This window comes from Drosophila biarmipes, unplaced genomic scaffold (assembly GCF_025231255.1).
Source record: "Drosophila biarmipes strain raj3 unplaced genomic scaffold, RU_DBia_V1.1 ptg000008l, whole genome shotgun sequence".
NCBI lineage: Eukaryota > Metazoa > Arthropoda > Insecta > Diptera > Drosophilidae > Drosophila > Drosophila biarmipes.
Genome location: NW_026114529.1, coordinates 1,046,166 through 1,069,821, shown reverse-complemented (window position 1 = coordinate 1,069,821; position 23,656 = coordinate 1,046,166). Strand labels below are relative to the sequence as shown.

The following is a 23,656-nucleotide window of genomic DNA, read 5'->3' as shown; positions in this document are numbered from 1 at the left end:
ACACAAAGACGAAGAAATGCGCTAAGTGTGGAGAAAACCACGCAAACTACCGAGGCTGCCCGGTCTATAAAGAGCTGAAAAGTCGGCTTCAGCAAGAAAAATATGCACGCTCCAGAACGCACAAAATGTCTACGTGCAATCCCAAAAAACAACTGATGTTTTCTTTGCGAAAGCAGGCAGATCTTCATTCGGGCCCCTAAACACCAATGGGGGAGCTTTATACGCCAATGCCCCAAAATTAAGACTTGGCAATCAGACGGGGACTCTAAAAGCTCAATGCTCTGGCCAAATTATAACACCAGTTCAGCAAGCAATAGGACAAATACCAAACAGCTTCGAAACCATGATGCTGACTTTACAACACATCCCAACAACATAAATAATCGATGTCTTGCCTTCGAATATCTATGTGGAATGCCAATGGCGTTTTACGGCACAAGCTAGGAATAACTTAATTCCTCAATGAAAACCAAATAGATATAATGCTGCTGGCAGAAACGCATCTCACAAGTAAATACAACATCCAAATAAGAGGTTATATTTCATATTGCTCAGATTATCCGGATGGTAAGGCCCACGGAGGAACCGGAATCTTAATCAGGGAAGGCATGAATACCCATTTTCATCGGAAAAATTAAAATTATTTGCACGCTACGTCTTTAAAACTACAAGCCGGCGACAGCAGCGTCCCTATAGTCGCTGTCTATTACCCACCGCGTTTAACAATAACTAATGAGTAATTCATGGACTTCTGTAACACACTCGGATATCGATTTTTAGCAGGAGCAGACTACAACGCACTGGGGATCAAGACTTGTGAGCCCTAAAGGAAGGCAACTGTTTAAAGAAATTACAAATTTGAGCAACTAACTCGACTATGTCTGTGGCAGCCCCACATACTGGCCAACTGATCCCAGAAAACTTCCAGACCTAATTGACTTCGCTGTGACGCAAGAACATCCCAAGAAATTTAGTATGCGCCAAATCTCTATCGGACTTTTCATTGGATCAGTCGACGGCTTTAAAACCTCTTCTTAAAAAATCAAAGGTAATCAAGGACCCCTTCAAGCTGACCTCGCATAGAAATAACTGACTAAAGTACAAAAGGTACGTAAGTTCTCACATTGAGCTTACACCACAATTAACTTTGAGACTTAAATCAGCTCCTGTGCTGGTGTCCTGGAGTATAGTTCGAGAAAAACGACGCCTCAACAAACTCTTTTCAACAACCGCCGCTTAGCCCTGAGATTGCAATTAACCTGATCTTGTTTTAAGCACGTGAAATTGCTGATGTTATTAGGAAGCAATTAAAACCGATAAAGGTTCCAGGGGGTGACCTAAGAACGCCAAAAATGATAATTTAACTTTCAAACTGCGCATTGGATGTTATATGTAAACTATTTAACGGGATCACAAAACTTGGCCACTACTCCAAAAATGGAAAAAGTATGTGGTTATAATGATACCGAAGCCTGGGAAAGACCACACAATTTTCACATCGTACAGGCCAATAACCTTACTATCGTGCAAATTACTAAAAAAATGTCTGCTCACGTGCATAACACCATATTTAAGAGAACAAAACTGAATCGCGGCTCATCAATTCGGGTTTCGAGAAAGCCACGAAAACCATCTAGCAAGTATGCCGAATAACATCAGAAATTCTTTTAGCTTTCGAACATCGGGAGTACTGTAGTGCGATATTCCTCGACGTCTCTCAGGCTTTCGACCGAGTGTGTCTTGAAGGCCTCATTCATAAAATTACTGCCAAAAAACACTCATACGTTACTTAAGTTGTACCTCTACCACAGAGTCCTGAATACAAGAAAGTACAACTCAGACTTAAAGTTAGCAGCCTACAGTGGATTATAAACTCTTGAACACCCCTGTGTCCGGACTTTAAGGTTCTTCTCTTTAACTCAACCCTTAAGCCTATTTGGACCTACGGCTTTCAACTGTCGGGGAACGCGAGCAACAGCAACTTTGACATCATACAGCGCACTCAATAAAAAATCCTGCGAAGAATCACAGGGGCACCATGGTATGTTCGGAATAAAAACATCCACAGAATCTGGGCACACCACCGGTTAAAGATGAATTAGCAAAACAGAAAGCGGCCTACTATAACAAGCTTACACAGCACCCAAACAATCTCGCAAGGAACCTAACACGGATTTCGAACAGAACTCGTCTGTATCGAAACGATCTGCCAGCCCAGCAATAATTATTAAGGCCCTAACTAAATTCAGTTTACATAATAAATAATTAATAAATTAATAATAAATTTATATTCTTAAGATTTCATATACTTATTGTTAGTCTCATAAAAGAGAATATTCAATAAATAAAGCATATATAATCACAAAAAAAGAAATTAATTGCCGCTCGGCTCATAGACATAAAATTACTTTTCAGTCTTGCGTATATAGAGAATAATTGGTATCCTTAGTTTACACTTTCCAATTTGCAAGATTACTTCGCCCTTCCTCTCATAAAAACCCATAATTATTTTGGTGTACTCTTTAAACTCTGTAAAAAAAACCCTGTGGCTGCGTTAGCCACATTTAAGGCACTTTACCGTTGGTTTGCTTTTTCTCGGCCATTTCCTGGCAATCAATCCTTGCTCGCTCGATGTGTTCTTACTGTCTCTTATTTCGAATGCCGGTAAATTGTCCCGCGTTTCTATGGCAACCACAAAACTTTAATAATCCTTTGGGTGGCCGGAAAGTAAAATGATCGTTCGCAGCTCTTTATTTAAATCAATATTTAGACTTGAAAGTTGATCTAGGGTCTAATGTCTATCCATCTGCCACCCTAAGACTTAACAGCTTCTTGTAAATTGCATTACGTATCTCAAATACAAAACAAGCCACCACTTAAGCTGTGATTTCCTTCATATGCCTAAGACACCATAACCTATTGCACCGTTACAAACGAAGAGAATAAATATGAGAATATAACCAGATTGAGAGTTTATTAGCGACTGACACGCATTAAACCTTTGTCTCTCACAACAACTCTCATTGCATAGATAAGACAATTTTTTTCAACACTACCAAATATGTAGCTTCCTAAGCTTTATGCTTGGCTGGAATATCAGACTGTGAAGTAAAGTCCAACAGTCTTAATACATATCGAACTGACCCTCGTAAGGGAGGAGGGTTGCTGACCGCCTTAACTTCTGAGTTAACATCGACGAGAATATACGAGCTTGGTGTGAAGTCGCAGAAAATCTGAAACTCAATTACCTGGTAATTCGAAAGGATGAAGGGACTCCGCATGCTTAATCGAAGTTAGGGCGGATCATTTAGTTACTTTCTAACTCGGATAAACTCGTACGGCTCGTAACTATCAAAACAAGTGCAACATTTAAACGGGCAATTACCAAGATATGCCGTTTACCACTACATCATTAACTCTGTCTAATCTTGTTATATATATCCCGAATAATCTTACATCTTACAGCTCCGACCCAATCAGAATCCTATCATGCTACTTTGAGCATTGCCGGGTGGCATGTGCAGCTTTGTCATCGTTAGTTTCTGGCGAGAGAGCCGTGAGCTTAGGGAAAAACAGAACGGTTCGAGTGGGACAGGGAAGAAACTTAAATTGAAAAAAAGACATCCTAAGTGCACAATATATAACACTATATTTCAGTATAAATCCCAATCTTTTTCATTGTTGCCTCTTCAGTCAAACAGAAACGCGAAGGCGACTGCTATAAGTCCGAAGAAAATAAAAGCTACTGTAATCGTGGAAATAAATGAACCTAGTTATTTTCTTGCTTAGAATTGTCAAAACCGGATTCTTCTATCAAAAGTAATACGTAAAACAAGATTTTATGGGACTTCTCAAAATAAAAACTTTGTTTTGTTGCCATCTTGTCGAATCGTTATTTTATTGAAAGGTTTAGTCGGTGTTAAATAAGTTTTGGAAAAACTAGCTTGTCTGGCAAGAAAAGCACCCCAACTAAAGAGTCAGAATCACTCATTTCCTCTTATCTCTCTATTAATTGGAGTACTCAGTCAGAGCCCGACTCTAACCACTGCGGTCAGTCGGCAGCGCATACGTATGGTTTTGTTGTTGTTACGAATATTCGCAAGCTGCAGTTTTCGCAAAGCCTTTAGTTCTTGTATATAAAAATTAGTAAACTGATCTATTGAATTAATATCGCCTTGTCGTTTTTTTAAATGACTAACAAAAGAACTTGTTGGCTCAAATCAGCTATAAAAACTATTTTGTATACCCGTAACTTATAAACTACTACAAGCTACAGGCCTGTGCTATCGTATATGTAGTTAGAAAGGTATTTTTCAATACTAAGCACTCTTTTCGAACGTGTTTTGCATAAACACCATCATTTTAAAACTAGATAAAATGTTTTTATTCCTTTTTTTTTGTGTCCAATTCTTCAATACCGGCTTTAACATTTTCTAATTTAATTGAAATTCCTTGAAATTTTCTCATCTTTCAACGTTCTAAACTTTCTTTAAAAAGTTCCGTGTTAATGTTATTAATCAACAAAAATGACCAATTTTACTAGTTCAGAACTTATATCTCTGCCGGAGCGGTTTACTTTTTTTGCGTATCCATCTAATTTAGTGACTGGAATCATTTAAATTGTTATATCCAGTTCCACAAAAGAAACTAGAGTTGTATGACTTTTGTTATAGTAAATTATTTATTTGAATGATTTAAAAAATATCAAACAAAGACACCTCCTAATAAGGTAAAAATTGCATCTAAAGCAAATAAAAGTTCTGATCAACTTTCAACTGTTGTGTTGATTTACATGTTGGCTTGGCCGAATGTAAAAAAATATTAAGAAAATGTATATTTACTTTGTAGATCGTATAATACATTTTCGTCATAAAAGTTGATATCAAAACTTTTAATTTATTTTCATTAATAAATTGTGATTCGCAACTAAGGCATCTACATGTCACAACTTCCTGTAAGTGAATCTTTGTAAATTGTTTTTATTTCATTTCAAAACGCAATTATAGGACCAATTTGCAATAAAATAATAATTTTTTTTTAAATTTAATTTAGATTGAATTATAAAAACTTATAAGATTTTAATTTAATTTTTTTTTCAATAAGTGAATACCGATTTTATTAGAAACTTTGAACGAAGTTTTCATCAAGAATGGGATCAATCATCGCCACCAGTCATCACTTCCATGAATTCTAAAATATACAAAATTTAGTCAAATAATTGCAGCCAAATAAGTAAACTTTAATTTGCTCACCATCGAAATCAACGGTTCCTGATCCATCTGAATCAATTTCCTCAATCATCATGTCTAGATCGTCATTAGTCAGTTTATCATCTAGTTCTCGCAGAATTTCTCGCAGAACACCAGTAGTTATATACCCATTTCCTTCTTTGTCGTAAAGGCGAAAAGCTTCTTTTAATTCAGCAATCATAGCTTCGACGTCCTCTTCAACAAGAAACCGAGCAGCCAAGGTGGTAAATTCTTCAAATTCAATTTGACCCGAACCATCAACATCGACTTCAGCAATAATGTCAGCTAGAGTAGCATCGTCAAGTTGATGACCCAACATACTAAGTATCGTACCAGCCATGGCAGTATTAATGTAGCCATTTTTTTTAGGATCAAAAGCATTAAATGCATTGCGTAATACTATAAGTAATAGTAAGTTAGTAGTTTGTTAAGGAATACAAGTATTTATAAACTTACAAGCAGTTTGCTCCTTAGTTAATTCATCCTATAAGAACAAAAAATTATTTAATATTAATAATAACGAAAAAGGAAAATAACCCGGCAATCGGAAGGTGAAATATCTAGCAGGTCGTTCCTGTGGTACAATATATATCTTGAGCTTTCTGAATTTTATGAATTTAACAAAAGATACCCGATAATCACCTTAAGGGCGAGCGAAGGAAATGGAAATATGCATACCCACTAAGAGCGCCAACTAGCATATATTTATTTCTTTGCCTATAACTGTCCCTCCTACGCCCTTTAATACTTTAGTGTTTGTTTTAATCCCAGTTTTTAGTTTTTTTTAAACATTTATTTAAAATATCTTTAAAAATGGGTCTCTTTTCATCAAGGGAAAATTTTCAACTTGGATAAACTGCTAACCTACACTGGCTCCAAAAATTAAACGCCTTCTTAACGTGAATGGTTATGTTGAGGTGACCAATGATCGGTTCAATAAACTTTGTGAGAAACTTATGAGCGTAGTTGCTGACTTCGTAGAGTTTAAGGACTACCCTGGCAAAAGGACCGCTCCTTTAAAATCTGCGGGAGCAAATGCTCCGTTTGAGTTTCAAATATTTTTACCCGATCGGTAACGGTAGCTATGTCGGCATCCACTGGCGCTGGGGTGTCAAAAGCTTCACTTCCGGCAATCACCGTTTCTGCTAGTCACCGTTCAAAATCTGCAGGGCTTTCTGTGCCTAGAAGTGAAGTTTGCTTTGTAGGTATCCCTGGTCTTGATAATCATCATACTGGAGAGTTTAAATTTTCATATGTTCGTATCTTCATTTAAATAATCTGCTCCTTCCGAAGTATTTAAAATACTAAACTCTAAAAGCTTTTGGCTTAATGGTGAATTGGTAATTAAAGAATTTGTTTTTAACAAAGGGGATAAAGTAGGCCTTCAACGGTAGTACCGGTACTAATAAACTGGGCAGCTTATTTTTTCGTATCAAAATGTTATATATGAAGCTACCTATTGCATGGGATGACCACTACAAACACAGAGAATAAAAAAGCACGAAGTGATTTAATAAGCTTAAGAGTTTGTTAGCGACTGACTCGCATTATAGCATTGTCTCTGTTACAACACAAAGAGGTACGACCACCATGCGTGGTTTCCGGCGAATAACATTTTCAAAACTCCCTCTCAGTGTAAGCACGTTATAAAAATTGCTAGTACACATTCGAAATTTTAACAAATTCTTGGTGTTTTTCCTTAACAAATTAAATACATCCGCAATCATCACTTTAGTAGAAGTAGATTTCAAAACAATCTGACCTTCGTTTAGTATCTGACGTACAAAGTGATATCTTATCTTAACCAGATTTGATTGACATCAAGACAACGATTGGTACATATGTGTTGATAAAGGCGTAATAAAACTTTTCGGTCTGGTGATAGAGCGCGAGGTTGAACTCGTTGTCAGGTGGTTCGGCTACTTCCCTAGCCTGATTCGTAATCCAAGCGTCATATTCAGAACGCATCGTTTCGCCACACGGGGAAGAAAGTCCACCGATGATCGCTTCGTTGTATTCGATGGTATTTGTGTTCCACTTGCAGCCAAATTTCCAAGTAAGTTTTACTGTTTCTTTGCGCGACCGGGTTCGTAAAATCTTTGGCCTGCCAGTCCGACTTGTTCCACTTACAGTTGCAAAACGCCATAGCCTCAGTACCCACGCAGTCCATCTCGCCTTCATCTTTAATGCCGTGTTTAGCAGAGACACCCTCAGCCAGCTTCTAGGACGGGTATCCCCGTCATAATTGCTTGTTATGTCCGCAGTCTGTTGTCAATCAAACGAAATAATGTCATATTAGTCTGTTGGGCCACCTCCGGAAAAGTAGCTTAATAGTGCAAGGCAATAATACGCTAATAATAAACAATAATTAGTGCCATGTAGAAAAATAATGCAAAGTCATTATAAAAACAAAGAAGGGCCACGAGTAAAAGCTCAATGAGCGGCGATTCAAAAAATGAGCGAAGAAGCACCGTAGACCAGAGAAACATTCATATCTAATATTTCTCAACCCTTGATACAGATGTAGGAAGAACTTCTTCAAAGAGCAACTCAGCCCTACTGACCATTGACAGCGCGACAGCACGATCTTGTTCTCCCGCCCTACTCACACTAACTCCCACTTCATGGAGCGTGCAATGTAGAACCCTAGCCCAGTTTCGACTCACAGCTCACCAGCAACGAGCACTGCAACCGCAGGCCCTGCAAAAACAACATTAACGGTCTCTCTTACAAAGAACGCGATTTCGAATTCGTCGTCAACATCTTCAGCGCCGAATAAAATTACAAAGCCAACTGTAAGTACGAGTGCCAATATCGGCAATATTAAACAACAACAAGTGGGTCCGGCTATACAGACTGGTGTGGATCGTTACATCCCAATGAAAAGGAAGCTAAATCGGCAAAATAAAGTGGTTGGAGGCATCCAGTAACAACAGATTCGCTCTGTTGTCGGATATTGAAAATATTCAATACGAAGCTGGACAGCTGTACAAAAGAAGCCAAAGCCCCCAACAATTTACATAAGGGAACAGCGTCAAATTCCCTAGTAAAGACAAATCTTGCTCTGGTCGGGAATGAAAACTTTAATGATACTCCTCTTGTCAAAGGCACTATTCACGAAACAAAGATTCAAGGTAAAACTGAAGATCAATTCAGAGCTGTAACCTAATATCTAGACAAGGATAAAAAACCCTACTACACGTACCACCTCAAGAGTAGCAAGGGCTTGCAAGAAGTGCTAAAGGGCATAGAGCCCGAAGTATCGACCAATGAGGTATTAGAGGCACTGATAGAAAAATACTTTTTCGCAAAAATATTATTAATATTTTCAACAGAAATAAAAAGCCACAACCACTCTTTAAGGTGGAACTGGAGTTAGAAAACAGAGCCTTGAAGAAAGATGAAGTGCACCGAATCTACAAACTGCAGTGCACAAACTGCCAAGAGTATAGACACACCAGGAACAACTGCGGGCTTCGATCAGTCTGCGTAGCTTTGGAGGCTTCCACAACTCCAAACCGTGCCCTGCAAGCAAAGAAAACACAAAGACGAAGAAATGCGCTAAGTGTGGAGAAAACCACGCAAACTACCGAGGCTGCCCGGTCTATAAAGAGCTGAAAAGTCGGCTTCAGCAAGAAAAATATGCACGCTCCCAGAACGCACAAAATGTCTACGTGCAATCCCAAAAAACAACTGATGTTTTCTTTGCGAAAGCAGGCAGATCTTCATTCGGGCCCCTAAACACCAATGGGGGAGCTTTATACGCCAATGCCCCAAAATTAAGACTTGGCAATCAGACGGGGACTCTAAAAGCTCAATGCTCTGGCCAAATTATAATACCAGTTCAGCAAGCAATAGGACAAATACCAAACAGCTTCGAAACCATGATGCTGACTTTACAACACATCCCAACAACATAAATAATCGATGTCTTGCCTTCGAATATCTATGTGGAATGCCAATGGCGTTTTACGGCACAAGCTAGGAATAACTTAATTCCTCAATGAAAACCAAATAGATATAATGCTGCTGGCAGAAACGCATCTCACAAGTAAATACAACATCCAAATAAGAGGTTAAATTTCATATTGCACAGATTATCCGGATGGTAAGGCCCACGGAGGAACCGGAATCTTAATCAGGGAAGGCATGAATACCCATTTTCATCGGAAAAATTAAAATTATTTGCACGCTACGTCTTTAAAACTACAAGCCGGCGACAGCAGCGTCCCTATAGTCGCTGTCTATTACCCACCGCGTTTAACAATAACTAATGAGTAATTCATGGACTTCTGTAACACACTCGGATATCGATTTTTAGCAGGAGCAGACTACAACGCACTGGGGATCAAGACTTGTGAGCCCTAAAGGAAGGCAACTGTTTAAAGAAATTTAAAATTTGAGCAACTAACTCGACTATGTCTGTGGCAGCCCCACATACTGGCCAACTGATCCCAGAAAACTTCCAGACCTAATTGACTTCGCTGTGACGCAAGAACATCCCAAGAAATTTAGTATGCGCCAAATCTCTATCGGACTTTTCATTGGATCAGTCGACGGCTTTAAAACCTCTTCTTAAAAAATCGAAAGTAATCAAGGACCCCTTCAAGCTGACCTCGCATAGAAATAACTGACTAAAGTACAAAAGGTACGTAAGTTCTCACATTGAGCTTACACCACAATTAACTTTGAGACTGAAATCAGCTCCTGTGCTAGTGTCCTGGAGTATAGTTCGAGAAAAACGACGCCTCAACAAACTCTTTTCAACAACCGCCGCTTAGCCCTGAGATTGCAATTAACCTGATCTTGTTTTAAGCACGTGAAATTGCTGATGTTATTAGGAAGCAATTAAAACCGATAAAGGTTCCAGGGGGTGACCTAAGAACGCCAAAAATGATAATTTAACTTTCAAACTGCGCAGTGGATGTTATATGTAAACTATTTAACGGGATCACAAAACTTGGCCACTACTCCAAAAATGGAAAAAGTATGTGGTTATAATGATACCGAAGCCTGGGAAAGACCACACAATTTTCACATCGTACAGGCCAATAACCTTACTATCGTGCAAATTACTAAAAAAATGTCTGCTCACGTGGATAACACCATATTTAAGAGAACAAAACTGAATCGCGGCTCATCAATTCGGGTTTCGAGAAAGCCACGAAAACCATCTAGCAAGTATGCCGAATGACATCAGAAATTCGTTTAGCCTTCGAACATCGGGAGTACTGTAGTGCGATATTACTCGACGTCTCTCAGGCTTTCGACCGAGTGTGTCTTGAAGGCCTCATTCATAAAATTACTGCCAAAAAACACTCATACGTTACTTAAGTTGTACCTCTACCACAGAGTCCTGAATACAAGAAAGTACAACTCAGACTTAAAGTTAGCAGCCTACAGTGAATTATAAACTCTTGAACACCACTGTGTCCGGACTTTAAGGTTCTTCTCTTTAACTCAACCCTTAAGCCTATTTGGACCTACGGCTTTCAACTGTCGGGGAACGCGAGCAACAGCAACGTTGACATCATACAGCGCACTCAATAAAAAATCCTGCGAAGAATCACAGGGGCACCATGGTATGTTCGGAATAAAAACATCCACAGAATCTGGGCACACCACCGGTTAAAGATGAAATAGCAAAACAGAAAGCGGCCTACTATAATAAGCTTACACAGCACCCAAACAATCTCGCAAGGAACCTAACACGGATTTCGAACAGAACTCGTCTGTATCGAAACGATCTGCCAGCCCAGCAATAATTATTAAGGCCCTAACTAAATTCAGTTTACGTAATAAATAATTAATAAATTAATAATAAATTTATATTCTTAAGATTTCATATACTTATTGTTAGTCTCATAAAAGAGAATATTCAATAAATAAAGCATATATAATCACAAAAAAAGAAATTAATTGCCGCTCGGCTCATAGAAATAAAATTACTTTTCAGTCTTGCGTATATAGAGAATAATTGGTATCCTTAGTTTACACTTTCCAATTTGCAAGATTACTTCGCCCTTCCTCTCATAAAAACCCATAATTATTTTGGTGTACTCTTTAAACTCTGTAAAAAAAACCCTGTGGCTGCGTTAGCCACATTTAAGGCACTTTACCGTTGGTTTGCTTTTTCTCGGCCATTTCCTGGCAATCAATCCTTGCTCGCTCGATGTGTTCTTACTGTCTCTTATTTCGAATGCCGGTAAATTGTCCCGCGTTTCTATGGCAACCACAAAACTTTAATAATCCTTTGGGTGGCCGGAAAGTAAAATGATCGTTCGCAGCTCTTTATTTAAATCAATATTTAGACTTGAAAGTTGATCTAGGGTCTATTGTCTATCCATCTGCCACCCTAAGACTTAACAGCTTCTTGTAAATTGCATTACGTATCTCAAATACAAAACAAGCCACCACTTAAGCTGTGATTTCCTTCATATGCCTAAGACACCATAACCTATTGCACCGTTACAAACGAAGAGAATAAATATGAGAATATAACCAGATTGAGAGTTTATTAGCGACTGACACGCATTAAACCTTTGTCTCTCACAACAACTCTCATTGCATAGATAAGACAATTTTTTTCAACACTACCAAATATGTAGCTTCCTAAGCTTTATGCTTATTCCTCTGTTGTTTTTGAAGACATTCTTACCTTTACTGAGAGTTGGCTGGAATATCAGACTGTGAAGTAAAGTCCAACAGTCTTAATACATATCGAACTGACCCTCGTAAGGGAGGAGGGTTGCTGACCGCCTTAACTTCTGAGTTAACATCGACGAGAATATACGAGCTTGGTGTGAAGTCGCAGAAAATCTGAAACTCAATTACCTGGTAATTCGAAAGGATGAAGGGACTCCGCATGCTTAATCGAAGTTAGGGCGGATCATTTAGTTACTTTCTAACTCGGATAAACTCGTACGGCTCGTAACTATCAAAACAAGTGCAACATTTAAACGGGCAATTACCAAGATATGCCGTTTACCACTACATCATTAACTCTGTCTAATCTTGTTATATATATCCCGAATAATCTTACATCTTACAGCTCCGACCCAATCAGAATCCTATCATGCTACTTTGAGCATTGCCGGGTGGCATGTGCAGCTTTGTCATCGTTAGTTTCTGGCGAGAGAGCCGTGAGCTTAGGGAAAAACAGAACGGTTCGAGTGGGACAGGGAAGAAACTTAAATTGAAAAAAAGACATCCTAAGTGCACAATATATAACACTATATTTCAGTATAAATCCCAATCTTTTTCATTGTTGCCTCTTCAGTCAAACAGAAACGCGAAGGCGACTGCTATAAGTCCGAAGAAAATAAAAGCTACTGTAATCGTGGAAATAAATGAACCTAGTTATTTTCTTGCTTAGAATTGTCAAAACCGGATTCTTCTATCAAAAGTAATACGTAAAACAAGATTTTATGGGACTTCTCAAAATAAAAACTTTGTTTTGTTGCCATCTTGTCGAATCGTTATTTTATTGAAAGGTTTAGTCGGTGTTAAATAAGTTTTGGAAAAACTAGCTTGTCTGGCAAGAAAAGCACCCCAACTAAAGAGTCAGAACCACTCGTTTCCTCTTATCTCTCTATTAATTGGAGTACTCAGTCAGAGCCCGACTCTAACCACTGCGGTCAGTCGGCAGCGCATACGTATGGTTTTGTTGTTGTTACGAATATTCGCAAGCTGCAGTTTTCGCAAAGCCTTTAGTTCTTGTATATAAAAATTAGTAAACTGATCTATTGAATTAATATCGCCTTGTCGTTTTTTTAAATGACTAACAAAAGAACTTGTTGGCTCAAATCAGCTATAAAAACTATTTTGTATACCCGTAACTTATAAACTACTACGAGCTACAGGCCTGTGCTATAGTATATGTAGTTAGAAAGGTATTTTTCAATACTAAGCACTCTTTTCGAACGTTTTGCATAAACACCATCATTTTAAAACTAGATAAAATGTTTTTATTCCTTTTTTTTTGTGTCCAATTCTTCAATACCGGCTTTAAAATTTTCTAATTTAATTGAAATTTCCTGAAATTTTCTCATCTTTCAACGTTCTAAACTTTCTTTAAAGAGTTCCGTGTTAATGTTATTAATCAACAAAAATGACCAATTTTACTAGTTCAGAACCTATATCTCTGCCGGAGCGGTTTACTTTTTTTGCGTATCCATCTAATTTAGTGACTGGAATCATTTAAATTGTTATATCCAGTTCCACAAAAGAAACTAGAGTTGTATGACTTTTGTTATAGTAAATTATTTATTTGAATGATTTAAAAAATATCAAACAAAGACACCTCCTAATAAGGTAAAATTGCATCTAAAGCAAATAAAAGTTCTGATCAACTTTCAACTGTTGTGTTGATTTACATGTTGGCTTGGCCGAATGTAAAAAAATATTAAGAAAATGTATATTTACTTTGTAGATCGTATAATACATTTTCGTCATAAAAGTTGATATCAAAACTTTTAATTTATTTTCATTAATAAATTGTGATTCGTAACTAAGGCATCTACATGTCACAACTTCCTGTAAGTGAATCTTTGTAAATTGTTTTTATTTCATTTCAAAACGCAATTATAGGACCAATTTGCAATAAAATAATCATTTTTTTTTTAAATTTAATTTAGATTGAATTATAAAAACTTATAAGATTTTAATTTAATTTTTTTTCAATAAGTGAATACCGATTTTATTAGAAACTTTGAACGAAGTTTTCATCAAGAATGGGATCAATCATCGCCACCAGTCATCACTTCCATGAATTCTAAAATATACAAAATTTAGTCAAATAGTTGCAGCCAAAATTTCCTCAATCATCATGTCTAGATCGTCATTAGTCAGTTTATCATCTAGTTCTCGCAGAATTTCTCGCAGAACACCAGTAGTTATATACCCATTTCCTTCTTTGTCGTAAAGGCGAAAAGCTTCTTTTAATTCAGCAATCATAGCTTCGACGTCCTCTTCAACAAGAAACCGAGCAGCCAAGGTGGTAAATTCTTCAAATTCAATTTGACCCGAACCATCTTCATCGACTTCAGCAATAATGTCAGCTAGAGTAGCATCGTCAAGTTGATGACCCAACATACTAAGTATCGTACCAACCATGGCAGTATTGATGTAGCCATTTTTTTCAGGATCAAAAGCATTAAATGCATTGCGTAATACTATAAGTAATAGTAAGTTAGTAGTTTGTTAAGGAATACAAGTATTTATAAACTTACAAGCAGTTTGCTCCTTAGTTAATTCATCCTATAAGAACAAAAAATTATTTAATATTAATAATAACGAAAAAGGAAAATAACCCGGCAATCGGAAGGTGAAATATCTAGCAGGTCGTTCCTGTGGTACAATATATATCTTGAGCTTTCTGAATTTTATATATTTTTCAAAAGATACCCGATAATCACCTTAAGGGCGAGCGAAGGAAATGGAAATATGCATACCCACTAAGAGCGCCAACTAACATATATTTATTTCTTTGCCTATAACTGTCCCTCCTAAGCCCTTTAATACTTTAGTGTTTGTTTTAATCCCAGTTTCAGTTTTTTTTTTAACATTTATTTAAAATATCTTTAAAAACGGGTCTCTTTTCATCAAGGAAAAATTTTCAACTTGAATAAACTGCTAACCTACACTGGCTCCAAAAATTAAACGCCTTCTTAACGTGAATGGTTATGTTGAGGTGACCAATGATCGGTTTAATAAACTTTGTAAGATACTTATGAGCGTAGTTGCTGACTTCAAAGAGTTTAAGGACTACCCTGGCAAGAGGACCGCTCCTTTGAAATCTGCGGGAGCAAATGCTCCGTTTGAGTTTCAAATATTTTTATCCGATTGGTAACGGTAGCTATGTCGGCATCCACTGGCGCTGGGGTGTCAAAATCTTCACTTCCGGCAGTAAGCATAGGTACCGAAACTTCCGTAGCAATCACCGTTTCTGCTAGTCACCGTTCAAAATCTGCAGGGCTTCCTGTGCCTAGAAGTGAAGTTTGCTTTGTAGGTATCCCTGGTCTTGATAATCATCATACTGGAGAGTTTAAATTTTCATATGTTCGTATCTTCATTTAAATTATCTGCTTCTTCCGAAGTATTTAAAATACTAAACTCTAAAAGCTTTTGGCTTAATGGTGAATTGGTAATTAAAGAATTTGTTTTTAACAAAAGGGGATAAAGTAGGCCTTCAACGGTAGAACCGGTACTAATAAACTGGGCAGCTTATTTTTTCGTATCAAAATGTTATATATGAAGCTACCTATTGCATGGGATGACCACTACAAACACAGAGAATAAAAAAGCACGAAGTGATTTAATAAGCTTAAGAGTTTGTTAGCGACTGACTCGCATTATAGCATTGTCTCTGTTACAACACAAAGAGGTACGACCACCATGCGTGGTTTCCGGCGAATAACATTTTCAAAACTCCCTCTCAGTGTAAGCACGTTATAAAAATTGCTAGTACACATTCGAAATTTTAACAAATTCTTGGTGTTTTTCCTTAACAAATTAAATACATCCGCAATCATCACTTTAGTAGAAGTAGATTTCAAAACAATCTGACCTTCGTTTAGTATCTGACGTACAAAGTGATATCTTATCTTAACCAGATTTGATTGACATCAAGACAACGATTGGTACATATGTGTTGATAAAGGCGTAACACAACTTTTCGGTCTGCTGATAGAGCGCGAGGTTGAACTCGTTGTCAGGTGGTTCGGCTACTTCCCTAGCCTGATTCGTAATCCAAGCGTCATATTCAGCGTCATATTTCGCCACACGTGGAAGAAAGTCCACCGATGATCGCTTCGTTGTATTCGATGGTATTTGTGTTTCACTTGCAGCCAAATTTCCAAGTAAGTTGTACTGTTTCTTTGGCCTTTAAAAAATGGAATCAAAAGACACTCTCAAAGTGTTTTTGGTTTTAAATTGTCCCGCTCAGACACTGAGCATTTTTGTTTGCTCTATTAAGGAGCCTGTTTTTCAGACACACTTTGCTTATAGGAAGCTGGCTAAAGTTTATTAAAAAAGTAGTTTTGTCAATTCATAAATTTTTAATGTTGCATTTTTAAATCCTGATTACTGTTTATACGAGGATATTTGTTATTGAAATTGTTTGCAATTTTCGTAAAGATGTTCATATTGTACAGCAATATACGGAAAATGGATTTATAAAAACATTTTAATAGTAAGCAGGTATTTACCGGTCCCAGCTCTAATTTTGAAACAGATTCATTTGTTTCTTATCTTATTAGTACAGACACCATACATGAAGGGAACACAAATAATGGAGAACTTTATAGTTGATGCCATCGACTATCTAATACCAGTTACTCAGTCAATGCAGCGAAGCAACTTGTTTGCCTCTTCAGCCAAACACAGTTATATGGTGGCCCATGGGGGGAGCTGAAAGTCTGAACGTGGCGCTTAGAACAACCGCACACCAGCATATAATATATAACATTCATTCAAGACTATTTTTATATTTATCTAACATGACCGTGCAAAATTCGGACACAATTAAACCAAAGTAATATATTCTTATTCTTTTAAAATCGACAAACGCAAGATTTACCACAAGTTCAAACGACAGTTCTAACTCCGCGGCACGCGGTCTAAATTTTGACTTGCAGTTTTAGAGCCACTGACGAGCTGCGCACCGTTGTCAAACTTCAAGCGGATCGTCACAATGCTATGTCAAGGTTTATCTTCTGAGTTTGAAGAACGCTTTTTGGAAGTATGTTGCACTATCGACAAAAGCTACAAACAGTTTCATGCACCGGAACCACCTCTCGTAGCACCCCAGCCAGTGCATAAAGCATAAGCTGCAATACGTGTTAATTTGACCCAAATACCTGTACCCAAGTTCTCGGCTAACATCATCGAATGTCCCGGGTTTTACGACGCATTCTCCCAGCTGATTCATGATAACGAACAACTAGTGATCGTCGAAGCTTTTATTTTCTAAAAGATTCCGCATTTGCACATCACATGAATGCATTTTATAACTTGTCGACCCTACATAAGGAGAAGGCGGAATATCTACGATCTCTGCTGAGTACTGTAAACGTCTGCACGGGAGTACTTCAGCGCATCAGTGGAATGGCCAAGGAACCCACTCATTGGCTCGCTCACTATGTGTCTACAAAATTGCCAAAAGGAGTCGTATGCGGCTTGGGAACCTTATCTCGGCAGCAACACAGAGGTGCCATCTTTCCTCCAACTGGAGCAGTTCCTAAATGACCGCCTCGTCACGATCGATGCTATTGAAAACCGAAACGCGTCGTTTGCGCAACATGTTCGTCTATCCACGGAATGCACCAGACGTATTCAATGTTACAATGAGCAATGTTACAATGGGCGCGGGTTCCCAGCCCAACCTTCGCTGCGTGCATTGCGGGTCCAGCCACATCCTCCGGAGGTGCCCCACATTTCTGTTCATGGACTCCTCAGCGAAAGGAGTTAGCCATCCGGTCTAAACTGTGTCTTAACTGTTTGGGAACCTCACACACGCACTCAAGGTGCACAGGTACTGCCAGCAATGTGGTCAGCGTCACCATACGCTCTTGCACCACACACAGTGTCTGCCGCACACACACACACAAGAAACTCAGTCTACACCCGTAATAAAGTTGTGTAGCAGAGAGTGCGGTCGCGTTTTTAAATCGCTTCGTCTATTTTCTCATTTTCCTTTGAAAATTATAAATAAAAAACTTATGCCTTATCACTAAGATTTATTAATTTTCTATTAAATAATTGAGCAAAGTCCGATCGAAGAGAAGTAAGTCACTGCGGGTAAAGGACCAAACTTCGTGAAGTACCGGTGAAATCTCCAGTACTGCACGCAAGCCTAGGAGTGGGGCTTGTGGTGGACGGTGGTACGCCGGCAAGCAAAGGCCTGGCGGCGCCGGCTATTGCGGACGGTTATCTTAAGTCAAGTCTACCCGACTGGGCCAACATGGGAGCTGACCCATTCAAAAAAAGCAATGTGATGGCGAGATCGCCAGAAAAAAAGGGCGGAGAGCATCGGCAAGCAGCCTAGCACCCCCCAATAGTAGAGAAAGGCAGCCCAAAAGCTGCTGAAGAAGAGCAAGGGGATGTGATATCTTCAGAGAGAAGTTCTGTCGGCTGTGCAAAGCATACTCGAGGAACAGGAAAGAGCTAAAGTGACCGCTAAAAAAACCTGCGGTTTTCTTTTACATAGATTGAATATATCGGATAGTGATGGCATTATGCGCCTAAAGATGAGAAGTTATTAAAGACTGCAACCGTTCACGAACATCCCGGCCCGCCCTGAAACACAGTTTCTGAATTGGGCAAAACTGCGACCTTCGTGATGGGTCTGGTCATCTCTCCTGTTGGTGTCTTCAATTTGACTGCTCGAACGAGGTTGTCCTTTCCTGGATAGGTTTCTATAACCCGTGCGATGTGCCAGGATGCTGGTGGCGTATTGGACTCCTTAACGAGAACTACATCATCGATCGAGAAGTTGGGTGTAGAAGCGGTCCATTTCGGACGTTGTTGGAGAGTAGTCAGATACTCCTGATGCCATTTCTTCCAGAATCCTTGGAGCATAGCCTGGATGCTCTGCCAATAACCTAATCGGCCCACGGGGATGTGGCTTAAGTCGGGATCTGGAACGGTGGTAAACGGTCGCCCAATTAAGAAGTGGGCGGGTGACAAATAGTTGCTTTCGGCAGGGTGCGCATCTGTTCGAAGGTGAGCGTTGAATTGCCGGTGATCCTGCGGAGATGCAGTTTTACACAACGAACTGCTGACTTCCATTTCCCTCCCCAATGAGGAGCTCGTGGAGGTATGAGTACCCATTGAATTCCATCATGTGCCAGGGTGGATGTTACGATGTTCTGGTGTTCTTGTGATGAAAGCAATTCTTGCATTTCGTCGAGAGATCGTTTGGCTCCAATGAAGTTGGTTCCGTTGTCGCTGTATATTTTACTACATTTGCCACGCAGAGATATGAAGCGACGCAAGGCAGCCAAGAAGGTTTCGGTTGTCAGGTCTGTGGCAAGTTCCAGGTGTACGGCGGAGGTGACCATACAAACAAACACGCAAATGTAGCCCTTGCTTATACGTGGCTTCCGAACTTTGGCATCCTTTAGGAGAATTGGGCCTGCATAATCGCAACCAGTGTTTACGAATGGAAGCGCTTGAGTGACACGAATGCTTGGTAAATCAGCCATCTGCTGTTGGGATGTGTGGTAGCGTTGACGAAAGCAGGACAAGCAGTCGTGTGTTATTTTGCGAATGAGATTACGTGCTCCAATTATCCAGAATTTTTGACGAACAATTACAAACAGAGAGGAAACGCCAGGGTGAAGGTTTACTCGGTGCTCGTATTCCAGGATCAGCTTCGAGATTCGATGCGTTTTTGGTAGTAAAACTGGGTGTTTTGCCTCTCGTGTCAGTTGCGACTGTTGCAGTCGTCCGCCTACCCTCAGCAAATCGTTTTCGTCGATCATTGGCGCTATCTTTACCAGCTGCGATCGGTTCTTGAGAGGTTTCTTGGCCAGGAGGAGCTGATAGTCCTGTTGAAAACAGCGTTGCGCGTGTTTTATACAAATAATTCTTGCTGTCTTAGCCTCGTCGAATGTAAGAGCTGTTGAAGCCTTGTTGCACGATGGATTTCGTGTCCGTGAAATGAAGCGCTTCACATATGCGACAATGTGTATGAGCTTGAGCCATGAGGAAACTCGTGCGATCAGCTCATCAAGGGGATGAGCCTGAGTTGCATCAGCCATTGTAGCCAAACAGTTGGTCTTGACTTCTCCTTGAATGCGTAGGTCTGAAAGAGATAAGCCAAATCGTGAGTCGTTCAACTTTACCAGGTATACTGCTCCTTGTCCCGTAGCCATAAAGGTCCACAGTTGGAAGTCGATCAAGTCTGCAGCCATCAGACCCCTGGAAGCGCAGTCAGCTGGGTTTGTTTTGGAGTCTACGTGACGCCAGGACTTTCTGGGAATAGTGTCAAGGATTTCCGAGGTTCTGTTTCCAACAAATGTTTTTAGTTGGGCTGGTGCGTACGATAACCAGGATAGCACGATTGATTAGTCTGACCAGGCAAAAACTAATATGTTCTTGTGGCGTAGTCCAGACGAAATCGAACGAATAAGCTGGCTGAGAAGAAGTGCTGCGCAAAGTTCGAGGCGTGGCAATGTTTGCTGTTTCAATGGAGCCACCCTTGTTTTCGCAGCCACCAGGGACACCGAGATGGAGCCATCGTCGTTAGTTACTCTGCTGTAGACCACAGCAGCATAAGCCTTTCTTTCTTTCCCTTATTTCAGCCAGATGTCCGCTAGTTTAGTTGGGAGTGGATCATCCCAATCCAAGTTCAAGAGCCAAAGTTTTTGGAAAATAATCTTGAACTGGATGACAACGGGTGCTAAGAGTCCGAGAGGATCAAATATCCTCGAGACGTCGGACAAGACTTGCCTTTTGGTGCAATCAGGATTTGCCACTAGGCCTACGTTGTAAGTTAGAATGTCTTTGCCAGGATGCCAGTATAGTCCAAGAACCTTAACTGGCGACAATTGTGCGTCGGTATCATCTGTGTGTATGAAAGGGCTATTGGATACCCATTTCCCGAGTTCGAGATTTGCGCACGACATCAGCTGAATCAATTCGTTTCGGTTTCGAAGTAGCTCATCCTCACTGTTTGACCCAGTAAGAACGTCATCGACATAAAAATCCTCCAGTAGGATTTTTGAAGCGATAAGGTATTCATCCCGATGATCCACAGCGAGTTGTTCCAGAACTCGTACCGCCAGAAATGGTGCACATGATGTTCCGTAAGTTACAGTGCATAGTTGGAAATGCTTGATCGGATTGGATGGATCTTCTCTCCAAACGATTTTCTGGTAATTTCTGTGCCTTTCGTTGACCCATATTTGGCGGAACATTTTAACGATGTCCGCTGAGAATGCGTACTTGTACATACGAAAGCGTAGGCACACAGCAAAGAGATCACGCTGGATACTGGGCTCTGTGAAGAGAGTGTCATTTAACGCCTTACCATTAGCGTCGCGAAAGGATCCATCAAAAACCACTCGCAGCTTTCGGCCGAGCACCGGGTGGTGGGCGAGAAAGAATTGATTTCCAGCAGCAACGTCCTCTGGCGGCACCTCACGCATGTGCCCCAGGTTGATATACTCTCGCATGAAATATACGTACTGTGTCCGCAGCTGCTCGTTTTGTTGTAGACGTCGCTCTACCGATTTAAAGCGCTTAAGAGCTCCATGAATAGTGTCTCCGAACTCAGGATTTTCCGCGTTGAATGGAAGTTCCACGACATACTTCCCATTTTCATCGCGACTGTGGTTGGCGAGAAAGTGTTTCTCGACCTTTTCATCTTCCGGTTCTGCTTTTGTGCTGGTTTGAACATTCTCCAGTTCCCAAAACTTTTGAAGAGTGCAGTCAATCTCCATGGTTGTAGTTAGTGCGACAGCGTTGCTCACATTCGATGTGATGAGTGAGGTGATAACCCATTCGAATACCGAAGAAATGGCGGTAAGATTATCCTTGTTGTCGTACATCTTTCGTCCTGTGAACACTGACAATACGTGCTCGCTTCCCAATAGTTAATCAACTGGTGTGTTTGTGTTGAATTGTGTATCCGCCAACTGCAGATCCTTAAACACCTCGAGTGTTGATGCGTCGATGTTTTGTCGTTCCAGAGAAGAGGTGATTCTGCCTAGCACGTGAGCATAGACAACCAAACGATCATCGGATATGCAAGACTTGATATGCAGCGTGGTGCATCCCCTTGTTGTGTCTGCTTTTTCCCGTAACCAAGATGCGTGATGCCGATCGTGTCAGTCCGAGAGCTTGGATGCAACGCTCGGATACGTAAGACAGCTCCGATCCTGTGTCCAATAGAAGACGGCAAGTTACGAGGTCACCTTTGGCGTTTTTGACATAAACCATTGCAGTTGGTAGTATGCTCCGTTTTAATTCAGTTAAATGTGTTGATTTCGCAGTGCCTTGCGCACATACAACCTTTTGTGAGTCCTCTCCTTGGGCAAGATGACTGAGTGTCGCTGTGTTGCTGTTAGACGCGCTTATGTTCTGCTCGACCTGCTCTTCTATTTGGGCAAGATAGCCTGTGAATTTGGTTGGAGATGAAGAAGAGTATGATGATTACTCTTGCATTGCCTGCATTTGAAAGTTGACTTGCACCTGTTGACCCCATGACCAGGTCGCGAGCAATCGTAGCACAGTGATTTCTCCTTCACAAATGATCGTCTCTGCACCCCAGACATATCCAGAAGCAGCTGACATACATACAGAGATTGTTCTGTAGAACTACATTTGGTGCAACCACTGCTTTCAACCGCAACCATCGATTGTGTGACCCTTTTTTACTTTTCAGGATGTGTATTTGTCTTGCTTCCAGTCGCAAGCTCCCTCTTGCTCAGCTCCAGTTCTTCGCAGCGAGAGTCCAGAAATTTGAAGAACTCCTCCAGGGTGGGTGAATCTGACTTCATGCTACGCTCAATCCACCTGCGCCGTGTGTCAGCGTCGAGTTTCTCTAGGTCTAGGTAGATGATCCAACAGTCGCGTCCCGTTTGATTGACTGCATCCAACCCACGAACAATTTCGTTTGCTCCGTCTGAGACCTTCCGTAGGACTGTTGCATCGATCTTTGTAGTTGTTGGCAGGCTCATAAACTGCTCCAAAAATGAGTTTACAATGTGCCGAGGACGATTGTACCTTTCCTTAAGACGTTCCCATGCAGTATTGTACGCCGTGTCAGTGATGGCCAAGTGTCGCACTAAGTTGGCAGCCTCATCAACGAGAAGTGTTTTCAAGTGATGGAATTTCTGGGTGTTGGAAAAATGCTGTTTGTTATGAATTCTGCTTTCATATATGTCTTGAAAGGAAGGCCACTCTGTGTAGTTTCCAGAGAACCGCTTGATTTGAATTTTCGGCAATTCGCTCAAAGTTGAATTCGCCGTGAGTACCGAGTTAGATTTCGGCGATGTGACGTCGCCACCAACATGATCAGGCGTGTTCGGTGTGGTCTGACTTACTGCAAGCTGCTCAAATAGTTGTTGGTTTTTCTGCAGCAAGTTCAGGATTGCGTCATTGTTTGAATGAACCCCATTGCTGCCATTCCCACTGCCTTGAGATGTCCCCGGTTGTAGATCATTGCTTTGTTCCTTGAGTATAGCGTTCGCCCTTAGGTATTTTGTCTCGTAGACCGCGTTGTCAATCTCCGGATCTACATAACCCTCCACTCCCTCGTGAAGAGAAATGCAATCGCTGAACTGGTTAAACTCCTTCCAAACCTCGTTTAGAAGCTCCATACGTGTGACGATCTCTGTGTGTGTTGCACTTTCCGTTTGTTCAGCCCATGCCAAGACACGTGTAATATTGGCCTTGAGTCT

General features: G+C 40.3%; 1 protein-coding gene across 24 annotated transcripts in view; it reads right to left on the bottom strand.

The window, feature by feature from the left end:
- Positions 1–23,656, bottom strand: part of LOC108027585 (troponin C) — a 100,147-nt gene that overhangs the window by 35,319 nt on the left and 41,172 nt on the right. For 6 of the 24 annotated variants that reach the window (XM_050889888.1, XM_050889884.1, XM_050889878.1 and 3 more), the window contains one exon: positions 14,480–14,507. The exons of 8 other annotated variants lie outside the window; for them this stretch is intronic. In XM_050889888.1, coding sequence (XP_050745845.1) covers positions 14,480–14,507 — 28 coding nt within the window. Of the gene's footprint in view, positions 1–4,662; positions 5,191–5,252; positions 5,649–5,705; positions 5,734–14,027; positions 14,423–14,479; positions 14,508–23,656 lie in introns of those variants that run through there. 10 more of the 24 variants (XM_050889889.1, XM_050889885.1, XM_050889877.1 and 7 more) reach the window with 4 other exon arrangements.